The sequence below is a fragment of the Rhinopithecus roxellana genome, chromosome 6 (genome assembly GCF_007565055.1).
Source record: "Rhinopithecus roxellana isolate Shanxi Qingling chromosome 6, ASM756505v1, whole genome shotgun sequence".
Taxonomy (NCBI): Eukaryota; Metazoa; Chordata; class Mammalia; order Primates; family Cercopithecidae; genus Rhinopithecus; species Rhinopithecus roxellana.
In genome coordinates this window covers 6521046-6543770 of record NC_044554.1, presented here as the reverse complement: position 1 = coordinate 6543770, position 22725 = coordinate 6521046, and the positions used below count along the sequence as shown (strand labels likewise).

The 22725-nt window shown below is 37.4% G+C and overlaps 1 protein-coding gene across 2 annotated transcripts in view; it reads left to right on the top strand.

The window, feature by feature from the left end:
- The window catches only part of ZNF277 (zinc finger protein 277), a 136945-nt gene that overhangs the window by 79532 nt on the left and 34688 nt on the right, over window positions 1-22725 (top strand). The window contains exons 2-4 of one of the 2 annotated variants that reach the window (XM_010382454.2): window positions 189-390; window positions 9420-9508; window positions 9781-9863. In XM_010382454.2, the coding sequence (XP_010380756.1) occupies window positions 189-390; window positions 9420-9508; window positions 9781-9863 (374 nt within the window). The remainder of the gene's footprint in view (window positions 1-188; window positions 391-9419; window positions 9509-9780; window positions 9864-22725) is intronic. The other variant, XM_030933191.1, reaches the window with a different exon arrangement.

The window sequence follows — 22725 nt, the reverse complement described above, 5'->3', positions numbered from 1 at the left end:
CGCCTCTGGGCTGCAAACGCTGTTTAAAATAATAATAAAGTATCCTACTCTCTAGCACTATGTATTTTTCCTTTTGGAGACATGTAAATATCTTTAGGATGTTTTTAATGCAGGAGGTGGGAAATCATCCATATGAAGAGTTGGTTTCAGCTTTTCTTTCTTTTTTTTTTTCTTTTGGTCTCTTCCAGACAGTAAGGATTGTATCCTGGAGCCGCTTTCCCTGCCAGAAAGTCCAGGTGGCACCACCACTTTAGAAGGTTCTCCATCTGTGCCTTGTATTTTCTGTGAAGAACATTTTCCTGTGGCTGAACAAGACAAACTTCTGAAGCATATGATTATTGAGCATAAGATTGTCATAGCTGATATCAAGTTGGTTGCTGATTTCCAAAGGTAAGTTCTGTTTTTGTCCTTAAAAGAATTAAATTTGACCAGGTGTGGTGGCTCATGCCTGTAATCCTAGTACTTTGGGAGGCCAAGGTGGAAGGATCACCTGAGACCAGGAGTTCAAGATGCCAGCTCTAAAAAAAATTTTTTTAAATTAGCTAGGCTCAATGGCATGCACCTGTAGTTCCAGCTACTTGGGAGGTTGAGGCAGGAGGGCTGCTTGCACCCGGGAGTTCGAGGCTGCAGTGAGTTATGGTTATACCATTGCGCTCCAGACTAGGTGACAGAATGAGACCCTGTCTCTTAAGAAAGAGAATTAAATGTATTGTTTATTAAAGGAGTGGCATAATCTATATATAAAATAATTCCTATACAAATATGAAAATTCATATTCATTTTTAGGTTTCTCCTTACACTTAAAAAAGAACTTTACAACTCTTTTGTACTTCTGAGACTTTTTTGTTTTTGTTTTTGTTTTTGTTTTGAGACAGAGTTTCGCTCTTGTCACCCAGACCAGAGTGCAGTGGCACGATCTCAGCTCATTGCAACCTCTGCCTCCCGTGTTCAAATGATTCTCCTGCCTCAGCCTCCCAAGTAGCTGGGATTACAGGCACCTGCCACCATGCCCAGCTAATTTTTGTGTTTTTAGTAGAGATAGAGTTTCACCATGTTGGCCAGGCCTGTCTCGAACTCTTGAGCTCAGGTGATCTGCCCGCCTCGGCCTCCCACAGTGCTGGGATTAGTCATGAGCCACTGTGCCCAGCCAACTTCTTAGACTTTAAAAAAATCTTTGCATTATTTTTCTTGAGTCTGTAAGTTTGAGAATGTCACATACTAATTTTTTTTTTTTTTTTTTGAGACGGAATCTCGCTCTGTCACCCAGGCTGGAGTGCAGTGGCCAGATCTCGGCTCACTGCAAGCTCTGCCTCCCGGGTTTACACCATTCTCCTGCCTCAGTCTCCTGAGTAGCTGGGACTACAGGCATCCGTCACCTCGCCTGGCTGGTTTTTTTTTTTTTTTTTTTGTATTTTTTTTAGTAGAGACGGGGTTTCACCATGTTAGCCAGGATGGTCTCGATCTCCTGACCTCGTGATCCGCCCATCTCGGCCTCCCAAAGTGCTGGGATTACAGGCTTGAGCCACTGCGCCCGGCCACTAATTTATTTTCTCTAAAGAGATGAACTTTCCAAAGAGTAGATAATACCCCCTTTGCAGCATTCCATGACATTGTAGATCTTATTGATGTCTCCCAGATTATGTCTCATGTTTTAGGCCATAGACATTCTCTGAGTGGGTCCTTCCAGTAATTCCAGAATAGGCTTGGCAACAGGACACGGAAAAGGCAGTGTTTGGGAATGGGATCCTTGGATCCTTTCAAGTCGAAAGGATACTGCCCAAACAAATCTCAGTTTAAGTGTTGTGATGAGGTTGATTCCTTTTTTCCCAATTTATAATTTCTGGAAGTAGTTGTCCAAGAGAAATACCTTCCCTATACAGTTACTGAAAGCATTAAATTTGGTGTATCTGGTAGCATCCCATTTTGAGGTATTCTGTCCTGATTTCCCCATAAAACATTGTAGTAGCCCAGACATTCAATACCCCTGCATCTAAACTCTGTTTCTCCCAGGCCATATAAAACACTCCTAGCAAACAACTTCTTTCTCATGATAGGTCTTGCAGAACAGCAAGCTGTATTATTAAGAGCTGACTATGAAAGTAGGCAAGCCTGGGGTTGAGTGCAGGCTTTCACACTTCCTAATCTTGTGATTTCCTGCAAGCTGCCTAGCTACTCTAAGCATTGGTTTTTTTCATCTATAAAATGAGGGTAACACCAGCCCTCACGGTTATTGAATATTACATAAAACAAAGTATGGAATATGAGGGCGATCTGGCTGCGACATCTGTCACCCCATTAATTGCTAGGGTTGATTCGACTGATCTGGCTGGCTAAGTGGCTGTCCCCTTCCTCCCTCACCACTCCGTGTTCATGCTTCTCAAAGCTGTGTTCTCAAAGAGGACAACCATCTCCGCTGCAAGAGGACCAGTCTTTGGTCAAGGTACACGAGTAGCTGCGCTTCCCTGCTGGAACCTCCAGACAAGCTCTCAAGTCCATTTGTAGGAGAACATAGGGTAATCAAGCTTCCAAGATTCCAGACACATCCAAATGAGGTGCTGCATGTGGCAGTCTGCCTTTCTTTAAAAAAAAAAGAAAGAAAAAGAAGAATAAGAGTATGTGTAGCATCTGCTAGTGCCTGAGACATAATGTGTACCTGATAAGTATTAGATAAAATGCAAAATTTTATTTGTATACCAAGGGTATATTTGAAATCTTAGTTTTCTGCAACTATCGTTTGAGTCTTCCGTTTGTATTCATGCTAATCTAAAAATCCAATTATCATTTGTAAAATGTAGCTTTTGAGAAAATTTCATTCAAGGTTCTACATAATCTAAACTTTTGGAAGATGGTTTAAGTTGATAGCCAGCATACCCACAGAAGTAATGATAACTGTTCTCTAGCCTTCATCTCTGTCCTTATGTTCTTCCCCCTGCCTAGCACCAATACTGAATATTTACTGTGTGCCTTCTGTGTATGTTGCCTTATATCGACTCAGCACTACTATTTTTGAATACATTTTGGTGTTGCCTTATCAGGGAGCAGAGATAGGAGGAGAGTTAATTGAATGATATATGTTGCCAACTGGTAAAATAAACTGATTCCTTACATGCTTTCATAGGACATACTCTCTGCTCCTCATTATCATTTGTTATTCTTTATTCGCAATTAAAATATATGTGTGTATATGTCTTCATTCTCGGAGTATTCTGGGAGCTTTGTTATATATGCAACCCAGTTATATGTAGTTAGATCTGTTGATTTTGTTTGAGACACTTCTTAGGGTAGAGATCTTCTAATTCATACTCAACCATTGAAAGAAATACTACATGGGTTATTCTTTCCCAAGGCTTCTATTAGTCAGCTTTTCTTTAATGCGAAATCTTTATTTTTCTTTTTGAGTCCTGGCTGGAGTGCAGTGCCACAACCTCAGCTCAGTACAACCTCCACCTCCCTGGCTCAAGCAATCCTCCCACCTCAGCCTCCCAAGTAGCTGGGACTACAGGCCTGCACCACTACCCCTGGCTAATTTTTTATGTTTTTAAATTTTTGTGGCTTCACCATGTTGCCCAGGCTGGTCTAGAACTCCTGGGCTGAAGTAATCCACCCACCTCACCCTCCCAAACTATTGGGATTACAGGTGTGAGCCATCGTGCCTGGCCATGAAACTATTCTTTTATTCCCTTTTATCATATAAACACAAATTTTCCTTCAGGAATTGCAGAAGAATGTGATTAACTACCAGTGGTAATTGAATAGTTTAAGATTTTTCTTTCTCCTCTGCCACTGAAGTATGTGAGGAATGTCTGAATCAGAGTTTGTATTCTCCATTGTGCTTATGTATCATAGTTGAGTAGCTCTATTTGTACTAATCAATCTGTCTATTTGTATCATTGTTACTAATGTCATTGTTCTATTATCCATACGTGGGCAGGAAAATTGAATTATTTACTAGGTCTCGGGACTTAGGAGTCAGTAATTGAGTGTTGGATTATTCATGCTTTAAATGCAGATATAGAGTAAAATGGATGCTTTAATTAAAAAGAAAAGGATGCATATCTGATATAAGTACTTTCTAAAGCATATCATTAACATGTATTTGAAATATGGATACCTAGATTTTCCTTGTCAACTCTCCTTCTAATTAAGTAAAATTTGCACTCTCAGCAAGTAAAAATGTGATTAATTCTAATTGATCAGGCATATATCTGAGTAAACTCTGTTGCTTTTAAATACCTTTGACTATATCTAGTCTTCTTTAGATAATAACCTCCTACTACTTAAGGAAACTAAAAATTCCTCTCCCAAACAATCCAAGTATTGATTGTTACAATCAAAATTAAGTTGAAATCTTCTCAATATCATGTAACTTGTTTCTAATTTTAGAAGACAAGATATAAGATACAGGGTTGGGAGGAGGGAACATGAGAGGTTCAATTGGCATGAACACATTCACTCAGAACTCAAGAGGAATTGTGACTTCTGAGTACAGTAAGTAATAAAGGTGATAATAAGAGATGGACTTACCTTGTGGTTTACAAGAAGTAAGCTGTAAGTTTTCATACTATATTTATTTATTAAATAACAATAAAAATTCCTGGGGCATTAGAAATAAAAACAAAAATAAAAATCTTTCCATTGAGTCCATTTAACATAGTTATTTATACTGAGCTATTTGCTAGCTTTATTCAGTAGATAAAATTGCTCTGGAAAATAAATGTTAACTTCTTATTTCTTATGCTTTTTATATTAAATTCCACACATTCACTGCTACTTAATTAACAACCATATTTCAAACCTTTATGCCTATGTCAATAACCATACCAATTACAGTGGGGCTGGGCAGGCAAGCTATTGCAACAGAATTTTTTGTGAGACAATTCCATGAGATGTGATTTGAAGTTCCTTTGGAAGAAAAAAGTATTTGCTGATGGCCTAGTAATTATTTTTATGGATTTTTAATGAAGTGTGAAATACTTTGATAACTCATCCAAATAGAGTTCCTACCACATGTTATTTCTTAGTGGCCTTTATATATTGAGTAGCTGCAATTGTAGCTTTCAGTAAACTAGAGAAGTAGGAAAAATACAGAAGAGAAGTACTAAGTGATCTCTTAAATTTGAACAATATGTTCTAGTGAGTGGGAAAAAAATGCCACAAGAAGCATGCACTGAAGATCTGCTATCTTTATGCTATCACTCAGTTGATTACAATTTATCTGAATGCCCATACCATCCGAAAGGAAACGTATATATTGACACCTCTTAATTATAAGCTTAAAAACCACTATTATGTGTTTAATGACTAGGATGTTTCTTTACTCAAATTTAGACGTAGGTCAAAATATATGTTGTTGATGTCTATAGTATACCACAGTAAGATATGATGCCTAATTTTAAGTTGTATGGTGGTTTATGGTTATATTTGACTTTGTAACAGATTTTTTTTTTTCTGATGTTGTTGTCACCCAAGTTTTGGTTAGGAAGAGACCACTCAAATGACAACTTTGTTCCTCTTGTACCAACCTATTACCTGCTTTATCCCATGGGAAACACTTCCTATTTGAGGAGGGCAACTGAGGTTCTGCTAGACAGAATCTCCCCGTGATTTTAAGGCGTTGATGTCAGTAATTTCTTCCCTTGTGCATATCACCTTGAAGTAAACTCTGATGGAAAATAAGTATGTCATGTGATTCTTCTCTTCAGACATCAAAGAGACAGTATTCAAACATAGAAGTTTTTGGAGACTGAGACCCACTGACTATTGGAATCAGGCTTCTGTTACCTCTGTAGTGGAACTTCTCTGCTCCCTTTCCTACCTAGTTAAGCAATTCCAAAACAGCCCCAAACAGCTGGCGTCAATTTTCAGCCTTTAGGTAGCAATTTAGGAGCAGTTCAGACTGAGGGCTGCTGTTAAGTAGTATGCCTTTCGGAAAGGGAAAATATTCTCTTTCTCTTCAGACTTCATTTCTGTACTTCTGGTTCTGCCTTGTCGAAAAGCATTCTACGTGACCTCATTGGTCTCTGAGGGGAAAAAATGCTTCAAGTCTCTATTACAACTTTAATTGTAGGGGCTCTTTCCTGTCCCTGCCTTCCCTTTTCTGCATTTCTTGTACTGATTTGTCCCGACATGACACTCGAGGAGCTGTGTTGTAGAAGACTGAGTTTGGCCTTGGAGTCAGAGAGACAAAGTTCACATCTCAATTCTAACATTTTAATTGACCTTGGGCAAGTAAGGACTCATTAAATAGTAGCTGCTAATAATTGTCATTATTGTCACTATCATCATTCTTCTCTTCTACCACTTTAGCCACCTATATGTGCCCTCTGACACTATTAATATAACTATTTTGTCTTTTTCATCCAATGTTTGCTAAAATGTTATTGTTTTTGTTGTGTGTTTCATTATTTCGCTGGGATAAACATAAATTCTTCACTACCTTAGTCTTATTTAAATATGTTATTTTTTCTTATAGTAATAATTGTCATATATTAAACACCCAGAATTTTGGACAATGTGCTTTACATGCATTATTCTATTTAATTATCAACAATTTATTTTGCACATGAATAAACTGAGTTTCAGAAAGATTAAATAACTTTAAATTCAGGTTCATACCTTTGAATTCAAAGTCCTTGCTTCTCTATTCACCATTGCCTCTGGGGTGGTAATTAATACATCAACTATGACACTTTGACCACTGTCTTAATTTAAAAAGCAAAACTGCGTCTAGCATAAGATCTGTGCAGATAAGCAAGGAACAGTATTGATTGTCCATTAAGAAAAAAAAAAAAAGTCATTGGCCAGGCACGGTGTCTCTCACCTGTAATCCCAGCACTTTGGGAGGCCAAGGCGGGCAGATTGCTTGAGCTCATGAGTTCAAGACTCGCCTGGGCAACATGGCAAAGCCCCATCTCTACAAAAAGGAAAATTAGTTGGGTGTCGTGGTGCGTGCCTATAGTCCCAGCTACTGGGGAGGCTGAGGTGGGAGGATGTCTTGATCCCAGGAGGCAGAGGTTGCAGAGAGCTGAGATCACTCTATTGCATTCCAGCCTGGGCAATAGAGCCAGATCTTACCTCAAAAAAAAAAAAAGTCTTTAATAATTCAAAGAGCAGTCTGTTCACGAGGATCCAAGCTCTTACCTGGTCATCTGTTCCACATGGTTTACACAGACACTTTTAAGACTGTGAACATTTTCCAAAGTAAAGTAGTCTGTGTATTCAAGGAATTATCACTGCCTTTCAACAACAGCCTCTAGACCCAAAATGGAACCAATTATATAGGACTGACCACTATTCTCCATTTTGTCTAGAGGATACCATCCAGATAGTCCTCAGTGGAGTGGCAACCAGGACTGACGATCCTCTCCTTGGTGTATTCTAGCAATAGCCATAAGGAACCTCCAGAGGGAACTTGGCCTTCCTGTCTTTTGAAGACAGTTATCTTAGCACCTGGTTCTACCATGTATAAATTTGATTAATCGTGAAAATAGATGTCTATATTTCAATTTAGAAGAATAATCCATCTTCTCTTCCTGGCATCTCTAATACAGGTTATACTGTGTTCCTTCATCCCTGTCACCACTTTGTAATGGAAAATGTGCTGAGGGGGGAATAAGAAAAGGACTAGGAATTTCATTTTTATTCTCTTAAGCCTCCTCTTGTCTTCTCTTTCCCCTTTTTTCCTCTCTACCATGGGGTGGTGGGGAAAGCAACTAGTAAGGAATGGAAAGATAGAGACTAGGAGTAGCTATGTAGGAGACTGAGGAGTACAAGGTGTTGAAGCTGGCCCAGGATGGCTAAGGAAATAATGTCCCAGCCTTTTGTAGGTACTTTTTCTCTATTTATCTGCTGTGATGGATCCGATATACACTTGCCTTCTTCTGAGATTTCTAATATGGAAGCCTGTGAGTTAGCCAAAGATTAGGGTGCATCATTTATGTATTTGTGGTTTAAGGCTCAATGGGAGCTTAAGATTGCCATTTTAAGGTCTCTTAGAATAAAAGTTAGCACTGTTTTATAAGAAAAGGGTTCACCCCTTACCCATCAAAGTTAACAGTATGGTTGTACAGGAGAAGAAAAGCTTAAACATGGGATTCTATTTTTATACACTATTCATTGACTTTGTTTTCTTACATATTCTATATTCGTTCAGTGTATTTTTATTTGATGTCAGCTCATGTCATGTTTCTCTCTTTCTCCCAGACTGCTCTCTAGCACAGACTTCTAATACACAAATGCCCTTTCCATAGAGCACTATGGTATTGGAAAATTAATGTTAAGAAAAAAATTAATAATAAAAAGGAGACAAAATATTGGGAATTGGGGACTACTTAGAGAACTTTACAGGAATCTTCAAATTCTCTACTTCTTTAAAACATTTACTGTGAACCTACTATATCGAGAACATTCCTAGATGTGCTACGTCAAGCCATTTAAAATGTCCACATTTCTACTCTTTCCATATTCTTCATCTATTTCAATAAGTCCCATTTCTTTTTTTTTTCTTTTTTCTTTTTCTTTTTTTTTTTTTTTTTTTTTTTTTTTTTTTTTTTTTGGTTCTTTGGTGTAAGTTACTTGTTTTATCCCTCAGTTGTGTGACCTGATAAATTGGGAGCTATAGAGTCAACCTTTCCTTTTCCTTTCTCTCTATGAAAATAACACTCTCTTCCTGGTACCATTCAATAAATAAGACTGCATTTGCCAATATAAATCTTGTTAGATAAATGGAAAGATGAACCACTTGTTAAATCTTGTCATCTTACTCCCTCTTTCATCACATATGTAGGTCTGGGTGTTAGGCTTTGGTTTTTAATTTAGCTGGTATGCTGCTTCTAACTCTGCTCATTAGATACAAGAATTGTAAGTTGGGCTATTTTTCCAAAGTCTAAATTTGCCTCATGTCAGACTCAGTGTGGACATATGGAACTTTTCTATCTTATGTTATATTGATATTGATTTTAGACTGATTTCTTATTGTATTCTTCTTCTGACCTCTGTTCTTTGGATATATAAGATAACCACTCAGTTTTCTCTTTATTGCAGAGTGTGTGTCATAGCCTATTTAATCATTATTGCATTTTAAAGACATATAAATTTAGATGCTATTTCAGAAAAATTCATTATCACATAAAAATATTTCATTTTAACTTTCCTATATGTCTGTTTATTGAATTTGGGGATAGTAAAGTTTAGTTGTTTTCATGCCCTTACATGGTAATTCCTTTTCATTAAATCTTTATTTGATACTTCTATAATGCTCCACTGCCTTTGTATTCACAAAAAACTGCTAGAAAAGCTGTTTTAAGTTAACATTTGATTTGATGCTTTGGGATAATTGAATGTGCTTATAGATTCCTGTCATTCTAAAGCAAATAGTGTATTGAATCTTCTCATCATTCCTTATTTTGTATTGTTCTAAGGTACATTTTATATTGGAGGAAAAGGTTCACTGAACAGCCTATCACAGATTTTTGCAGTGTGATAAGAATTAATTCCACGGCTCCATTTGGTAAGTGTACATCCTGGCTACCATCTCTTCCCTTCAGTATAAAAATTCAAAGGAATAATCTTACTGTCTTATATTAGAATTGCTTTTACTTTCATGATAGATAAAATTAAATTGATGTGTTTATTTTGCCTAACTCGAATAAAGCTAAAACAGTTCTTTGCCAAAGAGATCCTAATAGACACACACATCTGTATTTTTTTAAGAAATAAGTCCTTCTGGGAAAAAAATGGTAAATATCTTTTTTCTGATTTGTTTTCCTGATCTCTCAACAGAAGAACAAGAGAATTATTTTTTGTTATGTGATGTTTTACCAGAAGATAGAATTCTTAGAGAAGAGCTTCAGAAGCAGAGACTGGTAAGAATTGTTTTTAAAGGGTGAATAGTGTCTTGAAAATACATATAAATACATATAAAATCATATTTATTTTTCTTCTTTTTTTTTTTTTTTTTTTACTTTTTGTTATGGAAACTTTCACACATAGGTAAAAGAGGAGACAATACAAAAAGGTCTTAAAACAGAAAAAAGTATATACACTTGACTGAAAATTAAAGCATTTTATGTTGAAAATGCAGAGAGAATTTTTGGCTTTGTTTTGCTTCCTGGATTATCTCTAAAATAACAACAGAACTTACACATTTTAGTGTAATTTTAGCTGCCTGACACATGCTAGGGTTCAGTAGTCGTGGAAAAATGCCCTCAGCTAAAATTGAGTTGAATTGATTAACCTTTTTTTCTCCCCTTCACTGGAATGTGCTATGCACTAACATTTTTTTAATTTCCCTTTATGAATTAAGCATATGGTTTAATCTACATAGTAGCCTTTCTGGTTTTCAGCCTTAACCATAAGCATTTGAAAACCTCAGCATCTTTAACCTTTAAAAAAGATGATAGCACATACAAGCATGAAAATTTTTATTTTATTTTATTTATTTATTTATTTATTTTTTATTTATTTGTTTTTGAGATGGAGTCTCACTATGTTGCCCAGGCTGGAGTGCGGTGGCGCGATCTCGGCTCACTGCAAGCTCCGCCTCATGGGCTCATGCCATTCTTCTGCCTCAGCCTCCCGAGTAGTTGGGACTACAGGCATCCACCACCACGCCCGGCTAATTTTTTGTATTTTCAGTAGAAACGGGATTTCACCATGTTAGCAAGGATGGTCTCGATCTCCTGACCTCGTGATCTGCCCGCCTCAGCCTCCCAAAGTGCTGGGATTACGGGCGTGAGCCACCATGCCCAGCCAAAAATTTTTATTTGCATTAGTTCATCAGAAAATAATTTTTTTAATTGTTAATTTTGTTTAAAAGCACATGGGTTCTCATCATTTGTGATTTAATCTCGACTATTACTTGAGGTTGACTTGCTGTTCCTTCAGTGATTTCTCATAAATCTTTCTTGTATCTTTGGACTTGGCTAAATATGTTATAAGAGAGAGATGATTTAAATATTTGTGCTATATCCTCAAGAGATCTAGGAGAAAAATAAATACTATTTACCATAGTCATATAATTTAAGAAAGTCCCTGGAAGCACGTTTTATTTTGTAGACATCCCAAATGATTTTTTCTTTCAGTATGGGAAGGTGATAAAGTTATGCTTTTCCTGTACAACAACAGCAGTAAAGAAATGGGACTTCCTGAGTTTCTCTTCTCTCCTTACAGCAGTGTCTTATGAAATATGCAAAACAAGGGTAAATGTACTATCATGTCTTATGAATGTTATTTGTGTGCACTTATTCATAATTTTCAATTTACATGAATTTTCTCACTGTTGCTAACCATGGCCTTAAGAATGATCAAAAGCCATCAAGGATTTATTTATAAGAACTCAAACCCTACTACTTCAGCCATTCTTGTTCTTTAGCATGCAGAATCTTTACCATATGTCTGTAGATGGACTTAGGTCTCTAAAAATACCTACATGGCCAGGCGCGGTGGCTCAAGCCTGTAATCCCAGCACTTTGGGAGGCCGAGACAGGTGGATCACTGAGGTCAGGAGATCGAGACCATCCTGGCTAACACGGTGAAACCCCGTCTCTACTAAAAAATACAAAAAACTAGCCGGGCGAGGTGGCGGGCGCCTGTAATCCCAGCTACTCGGGAGGCTGAGGCAGGAGAATGGCGTAAACCCGGGAGGCGGAGCTTGCAGTGAGCTGAGATCCGGCCACTGCACTCCAGCCTGGGCGACAAAGCCAGACTCCGTCTCAAAAAAAAAAAAAAAAAAAAAAATACCTACATATACTGCATTTAAGTTACCTTTTTTACTTTACAGTTTGATAAAGTGATACATTTAATAAAAGTGAGCATTATGCCAGCTTACAGAAGCAAAATAAGAATAAAAAAGCAATTAATCCATACATGTTCATTGAATTTCTGCTTAAGTAGATGCCTGTACAAAGAAGTACAAGAGTACAAGGCATAGTCCATATCATACAAGAGTGTACAGTCTGGAGAAGAAAGATAAATATGTATTCTTATCTTGGTAGTAGAGATAATGATAAAATATCTTGCCGGGCTTATGAAGATTAAGTGACATGTAATACACTTAGAACACTACCTGGCGCATAGAAGGCACTTAACAAATATTAGCCAATAAAAATAACAGTAATAATACTGTGTCTTAACAATGAGAAGGATTTGGATAGTTAAGAGAGTTGTAGAGAAGGGAAGACAGACACATATGCATCTAAATGTTCAAGGTGTATTCAGAAAAATCGAGTAAAAGTCTACTCTGGCTTAGGTGGAACATTTTTTATGGGGAGTAGTATGAGATAAATTTGAAGAGGTAAAATGGAGCTAAATTGTGGAAATCCTTCAGTGCCAGAAACTTGATTTTGTAGTAATAAAGACCCATTAATGTACCCTCATTGCCCATCAGTGGCATGAAGAAAAGAGTAAATGTAACTGTGTATAAATCCATTTCAAGCTGTCAAACCCTGAGAAAGATCAGACCAACTTGGGGATTGGAAGTAAGCTAACAATGACTGATGATCAGCCACAAGCCATGCCTTGTATTTGGTTCTTGCTTCATAGCACCCTGTGAGGTGGCTATTAAATGCCGTTCTATTTATGAGTAAAATGTGGCATAGGAAGCTTAATTTGCCTAGGAACACATAGTGAATGAGGTGCAGAGCTAGAGTTTCAAACCAAATGTTCTAGATACATGCCTTTTAAGCCATGCCATGCCAGCATAGTAATTATTTGGCCTCTCATGTGTCTGGTACTATTATTCTAGGCTCTGGGAATCTCTCTGTCCTGGGTGCTAATGGTCTGACAAGTATGTGTAGGGAGGGGATGCAGGCTTGGATTGAAGTTTAGGAAAAGCAGAGGCAGTTTACAATAGCCCGCCACTGGAATTCTGATTAGAGGATCAACAGAAAGTAAAAAAGGCTTGCCAAGCAGCAGGAAGACAGGCTGAATTTGCCATCAGCCAGTTCATCACAATTTTATGCTACCTAGCATGGAAGCATGAGGTTAGTGTGGGTGATTCTTCTGTGGGTGTTAGCAATGATTATAGGATCTCTCTCTTTTATATAGAAAGAACTTTACAAATCAGTAAGAAGCATGTCCAGAAAGAAGCCTAAATCATTAAATGAAACAAAAGTAACAGGATACTTTTTCTTCTTCTGTCAAGTTAACAGGATTTGAAAATAATAATACTAAATGGTGGCAAGAATGTTAAGAGACAAGTACTTTTTCAGCTGCTTTTAAGAATGTAAACTGGTATACCATTTCTGAGAGGCGCTTTCTCATCATGCATTGGAGCTCTTGAAGATGTTTATGCCCTTGACCCATAGTGTGCAAGAACTCATCCTAGGAAGATTATACAGCCAGAGGGTTTTGAAGTCCCTCACTCTACCACAGCTTGGTGGTGGTTTCCTTATGTTGCTACTACTTATACTTTATCAAACAACTTTTTATCAATGAGAATTTCAGTCTAGTTTCTAAAACATGTAATTTAAACTAATCAAACTTCTTTATGATAATGGATGTATAATGTAGTCAGTGTTTGAGTGACCCCAGCTCAATATTTCAACTCAAGGACCTTGAATTGAGGATCTTGAGAATCTCAACTTGAGGATCTCAACTCAAGTCCACGAGGAAGAACCCTCAAACTAGAGTATTAGTAGGGCATTTGCTGACTTGATTTGCATTAATGATGATTTGCATATGTATTGTTCTTCAGTATTTATTCTTTCATGTGGAACTCTAAGTAAAAGGTATATAGTTTAAGTACCTTTGTATGGTTTGCTCTTAGTTCAAAATGACTTTGTAACTTCAGGGCAGAAACTGTGTCGTACGTGTAAACATCCTTCCTAGTCCCCCCTATACTCCTAAGTTCATATTGTTATTTTTCCCCAAACCTCATTTTAAACAAACAAACAAAACTCTGTTTTCTATGTGAGTGGCTGGAGGTATATAGAGTTTAAATGATTCACTGAAAGTTACAGTAGCAGATTTTATGCTAGAACCATATTTCTTTTTCCACTTTCTTTGAGATTTCACTGGTTTCTTGACATTTACAAGATTTGTATGTGTTCCCAGTTTTCTTTTTGAAGAGCTTGATTCCTACTTGACACTTCTTTGAACATTTTCATCCGTATTCTGAAGGAAACTACAGAATTAGGAAGATTCTCAAGGATTTCAATAGCTTGTACACCTACTTCCCTTTGGCTTCCTTTAAAAATTCTCCCTTGATCTTGGTGCATCATTCTCTTATTTCTCATCAATCTAGCTTAGTCTCATCCAGTGGTTCTTTTCCCTCTTTTCTCTTAAATATGCATACGTATGTTTCCCAAGATCTTATCCCCAGTTCAGGGCATGCACATCCATGTAGCTACCACTGTTATGCCTGTGGCTTAAATGTTAGTGCTGGTGCAGAGCAGGCAGTCAGAGTAAATATTCATTAATAGAGTTCATCCATAGCTTTCATCCTGGCTCACTTCTGAACCCCAAATCTATATTTCCTCATATGAAACTTTTCCATTTGGATTTCCAGTCCGCACTTTAATATGCCTAAAAACAGAACTTATTTTTTTCCTCCCCCAAAACTTGCTATTTGCCTGTTCTCCTTTTATTACATAATGACACCACCATTCTCCTGGTCACTCAGTTTGGAAATCTCTAGAAGCATGTTTAATTGATTCTTTTTTTTCTCACTCCTATAGCTAAGTCATTTGTCAAATCCTACCAGGTCCAGCTGAGTCCCAAGTCCCACATCCATACTCATACTTACCTTGTCTATAGACTTACCTCTTCAGGCAATTGACACTGCCTCCAGAATGTTAATAGTAAATGATTATTAAAATTAATTAATATTGCTATTAATTGATTAATAGTAATTGATTATCTGTTAATATTAATATTAATAAATAACGTAAGTCACTTTATTCTTTTTTTTTTCTGACAAGATCTCCCTCTGTCACCCAGGCTGGAGTGCAGTGGCTCACTGCAACCTCTACTTCCTGGGGTCAAGTGATCCTTTTGTAGCAATGGCATCTCACTATATTGCCCAGGTTGGTCTCGAACTCCTGGGCTCAAGGGATCCTCCCGCCTCAGCCTCCCAAAGTGCTGGAATTACAAGAGCAATCCATTGTGCCTGGCCCTATTCTCTTCTTCAAAAACCTGCACTGTTCTTTATTATCTTCATGTTCTCAAGGTTTTCTGGGCTCAAACTGCCTTTCCAGTGTCTTTTCCCTAAATTGTCCAGTGTCCAATTAATTTGTTTATTCAACAAATATTTATCTTGCACTAGATATTTTATAAATATTATTGATATGGCAGTGGATAAAACAGGCAATGGTCCCTGCCCTTGTGAAGTTTACACTGTAGTATAAACATTACTTTTCTCACATTTATCAAGTATGTTAGGTACTTTCAGGATTCTACTTCATGAACTAGGAATGGCAACCCCCACCTGTGTAGATACATATCCCTCAAGGCATTGCTCAACTGCCACATTTTCCAAAAGTTTCCTGTATGCCACCTGTCAAAATTAATAACCTCTTCTAGTTCTATTAACACACTATTTTATTTGACTTTTCAATTATAGTTAGTTATTTTAAAATCTGTCTTCCTTACTCCTTACTAAGCTGCCTCTTAGCAGTTCAGACTGTTGTATTAACTTTTGTATCTTCTCTGAGGCTTGCTCTTTAAGTATGAACTGAAATTTAATCCTGAAGTATTGGCTTGTATTTCTATAAAGCCATATAGTCAAATATCCCTAATTAACAAGGATACAATATAGCTAAGGCAGACATCTATAATTACTGCGTTACACTTTGCACTTCAACATAAAAAAGTCCTCAGTTTTTCCTTTGTCTACAGGAGAAAATGTGTGGTATTCATAAGCTCTCAGTAGCAAGATGTAACTTAACTAAATTGGGAAAACGGGAAAGGTAACTGTATGAAGGTGTTTTTTTAATCACTATTTCAAATGTCAGAGATATCATTCATGACAACTACAAATTTTTATAAAAGTTTTAACGTATATAACAAATTTATCTTCAGGAGAGAAACAGTTTTTTCTGTTTTTAATTCTGCTTCATGTGTCTCACCTCTCCCCACAATCAAGCCACAACAAAATGAAATTACATATCTGCCACTGAGAAGATTGTTCTTCCTCATGCCACTTTTTTAAATATAGATTTTAGAGACTTTCAGTAAAGGATCAAATTACTGTATGCCAACAAACTCGAAGTAAAAAAATCAATTTATATTTATACCTTTCTTGCATAATTCCTATCTTTCAGGCACAATACATACAATTTCTAAAACTGCATCTAGAATAACATTTTCTTAAATATAAGATGATATTTCCCATTGAATGTAACATTGTTATTAACAGTGCAACAGAGATCAGTTTAACTGCAATGACCATTGAGTAAGTTTAACCTTCAGATTGATGACTGCTTTCTTTGGGAAACAAATAGTAATCACAATCTGAAACAATATTATTTTGAGTGCTAAGGTTTACCACTTTGAGCATCTTCAACAAGGACTTAAAATTTACGTGACATTTTGTATATATACTGGTTGAGTGAGATCAGGCAGGAAATATTACCCGTTTAACAGGAAATGCAAGGTCAAGGACAGTAAGAAACATGCACACAACCATCGTTATACACTGTGTGAAATACAAAGGGAAGCAACTCAAACTCCTAAATTTCCAACCGCAACCACCATTCTCTTTCTAATTGCACCAGGATACTTTATCACATTTGATCTTTATTTAAGCAAATGTGGCTTTTTTTTTTGACAGTGTCACTCTGTCACCCAGGCTAGAGTGCAGTGGCACAATCTTGGCTCACTGCAACCTCCACCTCCCAGGTTCAAGCAATTCTCATGCCTCAGCCTCCCGAGGGGTAGCTGGGATCACAAGTGTGTGCCACCACACCCAGCTAATTTTTATATTTTTAGTAGAGACGGGGTTTTACCATGTTGACCAGGCTGATCTCAAACTCCTGACCTCAGGTGATCCACCCACCTTGGCCTCCCAAAGTGCTGGGATTACAGGTGTGAGCCACTCTGTCCAGCCAAATGTGACATTTTCTAAATTGACATTTGTTAGAATTAATGAAAATGGCTGAACAGGACAAATAAATAATAATATTCTGTTTTCATTGTAAATAATTTTTTAAATAAAATCTGATTTCCTATTATCTTAGTTCAGTAGTAGGTAGGAATTTCTTATTCCCTTGGGCCTAAGCTTCTTATATTTTCTTTTAAAACTCTACCTGACCTTGGAAATACAGGAAAGTATACAGGAAGTACTTCCTCAGGCTGCTAATACTATACTGAGTCATGCCATGCTGATAGCTTTCTTTTTCCTTTTTCATCTAAAAGATGGGTATTTTGTAATCTCCCATGTCCACCTATTGAATTTTTTGAAGTCCTTCTCTTCCCACCTAAGCGAAATTCTCTTATACATTTAATACAAACAGGAATTTGGCTTTTCTAGTTTCTTGTGTGTTAAACTCTTGCATTTTCATTTTATCTTGCACGTCTACCTTTTTTCATTGTGATGATATATTCCATGTGAATGATTAAATTCATCTCATTTTTTAATCTCCTAGTTCATTTTTTTAGATGTTCTGTCCTGTTTTGAAGATACTCTTCAAAAGCTATCTCAGTGAGACTCAAAGTAGGAGAAAAATACTGTATTTCTATGCTGTATAGCAAGCAGATGGCTGTTGTCTTTATCATTGCAGATTCAGAAACGGTGGGAGGTACTGATATCTTTCAAGAAGGTGAAATATTAGTCAGATCAAATCTCATGGATTTGGGGGTGTATATCATCTTCCAGTTAAGAAATTTCTCTCTATATTTTATATTTCACTGTCTTATTTCAGTCATTGACATGGATGGCTTTTCCTCGTTTATGTATTAAGATTCTAATGTCACAAGGTTAACTTTCTATCATCTCTCATAAAATGCTGAGAAAGGTGGATTTTATTGATTATTTTTAAAGAAACTGTATTTTGCCATTAATAACTTTTGTTTTAGTACAATTATCCCTGCCTTCTACATGCAGAGGTGTGTGTTTAAGTATATTAAGTATTATTTAATACATGATTTGAGTATATTGCTGACATAAATTCAAATGCTCAAGTGATCAGACTCTGGCAAACAGATCAGTCATTCCCAATGCTATTCAGTGACCCTTTTGATACTTAAAAAAGAATTTTGGGGGTGGGAAAAAGTAGCTTTTTATTTGACCCTTGGTGTGAGGGCTTCCAAAATATTTAACTCAGTCGTAGGCAGACTCCATTCTGAAAGCTGTTGAAGCTGCACATCATTATCTGTACAAAAAATTTATTCATGTTTCCATTTTACTTTATTAACCAAACTTGTCTTTTAATCCTTAAGTTAGTGGAAATTTACTGAACTTTTTATACTTTTAATTTCCTCATATTGAATGTTACATCAGATAGAATAAAAGATGTGATAGAAAAAAATAATTTCACCATAATACTGAGTGGGATTAAAATGAAAATGCCATCTTACTGTCAGAAAAGATAAGAAATGGCAGACAGAACAAGAGAAGATGGTATTAGGTCTTTAGCCAGCCTCAGTTTGAAACAATTTGAAAACTCAGTAACTTAGACAGTGTTCACTTATTCACATCATGTAACTAGTAATTAAAATTATCCAATACTTTCAAATTTACTTAGAATAAAAATTCAGACTCTTTACCAAGATCTCAAAGGATCTGGCACATGCCTCTCTGAGCCACTCTCCCACATCTCTCTCACCCACTTTCTCCTGTGCTCACTGTACTCCAGCTACACTGGCTATGTCTGTGTTCCTCAAACACACCAAGCTGTTTCCAGCTTTAAGGCCTTTGTACTTGCTGTTTGCTCTGCTTGGAATGCTCTTCTCTAGAATCTCAGGAGCTGGACGCAGTGACTCATGCCTGTAATCCCAGCACTTTAGGAGGCCAAGGCGAGAGAATCACTTGAACTCAGGAGACCAGCCTGGGCAACAAAGCAGACTCCATTCCTTAAAAATAATAATAATAATAATAATAATAAGCTCATGGCTTTTTTGAAGGGGAAGGGAAGAGTTTTTAGAGAAGACAAGCCTCTGGAATGGTACTACAGGCAAATGAATGCTTTGGAAGTACTTTGGGAAGCTAAAGACATATAGAGTAATTTATATAGCTGAAATGATTTGGGAAAAATTGCCTTCTGTGGAGGATTAACTTTAGCTATCAGCTACAATGTTTTGGAAAGTAGATACTGAAAAGTTATATTGATTGTTTAATTTGTCGGAAATTCCTTTCTTGGGGGTAGGAAAGATTTAAACCTATTCTGAATTTGAGGTTATGACCAAATAGAAGTCATAGACTACGGTGCGCAATATAATACTAAACTTTTAATCAGCCTTTAGGAAGTTTTTACTGAATAAAATTTGTTTTAACTGAAGTATCCAAGTCAACTGTTTTCACCAAAAAACAAACCAAAAAACCTTCTTTGCTTTATATTTTGTATGTATTTACTCTGATGGAATATAGGTACTAGATAGTAAAGAAGCATCTCTGGTCCCTTTTTTTTTTTTTTTTTGTCTTTTTTTGTCTTCTGAGATGGAGTCTCGCTCTGTCACCCAGGCTGGAGTGCAGTGGCACGATCTCGGCTCACTGCAAGCTCTGCCTCCTGGATTCACACCATTCTCCTGCCTCAGCCTGGTCCCTCTTTTTAATTACTGATGACTGATATACCACTCTGCATGCCTTGATGTCAGTCCTCAAAGGAATGCCTGTCCAGTGTCTGCAGTGCTTGTACTAACAGACTCTGAGTGCTCACACTCTTCAAGAGAAGAGGCTCATCAGCATTCTGTATGTATTAGGGACCTCTGCCATTTGACCTGCAGTCTGGGTCCTGGTATTGTAAATAAGTCACTTCAAAAGAAAGCTAGTACTTTGTGACACCTTTGTAACAACAGGACAGACCTTTTTCTGCATCTGATTAATGAGAATTGTAACTTTTATTACTTTCAAGTTTCCATTTTGTTGACTATGTACTATTTATTTTCTATCCTGAACTTTAATTAATGGCTGAAAACTTTGATCCTAAATTCTAAACTGTTTTAGAACTGCTTGCTCTTTAAGATTTTCTCTCCTCTGGTATTTCTGCATGTTCATGTATTTTTGTTTTGTTTTGTTTTGTTTTGAGATGGAGTCTCACTCTGCTGCCTGGGCTGGAGTGCAGTGGCGTGATTTCGGCTCACTGCAGCCTCCGCCTTCCAAGTTCAAGTGATTCTCCTGCCTTGGCCTCCTGAGTAGCGGGGGTTACAGGCATGCACCACCACATCCAGCTAATTTTTATATTTTTAGTAGAGATAGGGTTTCACCACGTTGGCCAGGCTGGTCTTGAACTCCTGACCTCAGGTGATCCACCTGCCTCAGCCTCCCAAAGTGCTGGGATTATAGGCGTGAGCTACCGCCCCCAGCCAATGTTCATGTTTTTTTCCCTTTTCTAGAGAGGCTCTTTTATAATCCCAGCATGTAAGCAAAAAGGGAATGCACTCTAGATCTTTACTGGTCCCTAGGTAAAGGAGCACAATGACCAAGGGGTGGTACTGTAGGTCTCCTCATCTACCTTCTTTTCCAGCCACCTTTCTATCAGGTTGTTTCCAGACCTGACCTACCCTGTCTTTTAAAAGAAAAGACCTTCATTTTCATAAATTTTAAGTATTTTGAATATTTAATTTTTTACTATTTAATATTTTTAAATATTTAAATATTTTAACACCAAATAAATGCCTTTAACTTTTTTTTTTAATGTTCTAAGGAAAGTGCATTGCAGAACTTGCATGTTAGATTCTCTTAGGCCTGTCCTTACATCCAGCTCTTATACCCCAGAACGCTAATACACATTCAGATACCATCGAGAAGAAAAACTCAGGAATAATTATATTATTTCTCAACATTTTTTACCCCATCCCCAGCAGTAGCCAACATCTACTTTGCAGTGCAGGATTTGGGTCCTTCTCCCAGCAGCTTATAGCCTTTGTGTGCTAAAGAATGGTCCCCAGAAGCAAGCTGAGGTGTGTGCCTGTTCACCATCAAAGGGCTTTTGTTCATGTCTCTTTGCCCTGTTTCTAGTCTTTCTCCTGAGAACTTGGAGGAAGCCCATGGGGGGAGTTGGACCCCTTGTGTCTAGGACTCCCAGGGATTTTGCCTTTAGGAATTATTTAAAATACAAGCTTTTGTCTTCCTACTTCCCTTTTCCTCCCATGCTCTGCCAAAGGTGAAAGAAGTAGTTCATGTGTTCATGTCTCTCTTCAGAGAGGCTGTCTGTTAGAAGTCAATTTGTCTAGTTGCCTTGTGACTTCAGCTCTTCAGACTCAAAATAAGTTATGAATTTATTTATTTATTTATTTATTTATTTATTTATTTATTTATTTATTGAGACAGTCTCACTCTGTCACCAGGCCGGAGTGCAGTGGCATGATCTCGGCTCACTGCAACCTCCGCCTCCTGGATTCAAGGGATTCTCCTGCCTCAGTCTACCGAGTACCTGGGATTACAAGTGCGCACCACCACGCCTGGCTAATTTTTTTGTATTTTTAATAGAGATGGGGTTTCACCATGTTGGCCAGGCTGGTCTCCAACTCCTGACCTCAAGTGATCTACCCGCCTCAGCCTCCCAGTTGAATTTTTTTGATTATTAAGCTTTTTCTCATTGATAGGATGTTCTCTTGTATCTATTTCCTAAGCAGAAATTGAACTCCTCCTCCCCCTGCTTGATTTTAATTAGTATCTTAGTGGTTAAGCGCTGAGGTAGATGCTTTCTTTTTCCTTTTATAGAGTTCTAAAAGATAAATACATACATATGTATGTATTTAGTATGTATACATATGTCCAAATACATATATATGTATTTGTCTACTAAATGAGGTATAGCTTCAAGAGACTATTGACCCTGTCAGCTAGTTGTCATAAATTCTAAAACCTGTTAATATGGCTTGATATTTAATCTTGGTATTGACTTACCTATCAATTATTGTATCAATAAATTGCTATATTTGGTTATCTTCATATCCATTTTGCCAGAAGTTTGTCTTTGGAGTATATGCCAGCAAATTATGTCACTCACTGCCAGATGTTCTTTGGATAGTTTTCTGATACCCACCCAATAAGGGCTAGGCATCTGGTAACACTTAACTTAAAATTTAATCTGTTAAAAATTGTGACTATGGCTGGATGTAGGTGGCTCACTCCTGTAATCCCAGCACTGTGGGAGGTGAGGCGGGCGGATCGCTTGAGGCCAGGAGTTGGAGACCAGCCTGACCAACATAGCGAAACCACTTCTCTACTAAATAAATTTACAGATTAGCCAGGTGTCATGGCACATGCCTGTAATCCCAGATACTTGGGAGACTGAAGCACGAGAACCACTTGAACCCAGGACGTGGAGGCTGCAGTGAGTCGAGATCGCATCACTGTACTCCAACCTGGACAACAGAGCAAGACTGTGTCTTTAAAAAAAAAAAAAATTGAAAAATTATGATCATGATATGTAAGAGGTACAACTTTGGAAGCCAGTAGTTGGTGTTAGGAGGGTGGATGAGGATTAGTGGACTGTGGTCTAGTGTGTGTCTATTCTCTTCAGTGATTTTTGAGTAACGGTTAAATGACTTTTCATGCAAGTTCTAGTCTGTGCTTAGGATGTAGAAGAGGAAAGATGTTTTCTCTCACTCACCTCTAGTTTCGTG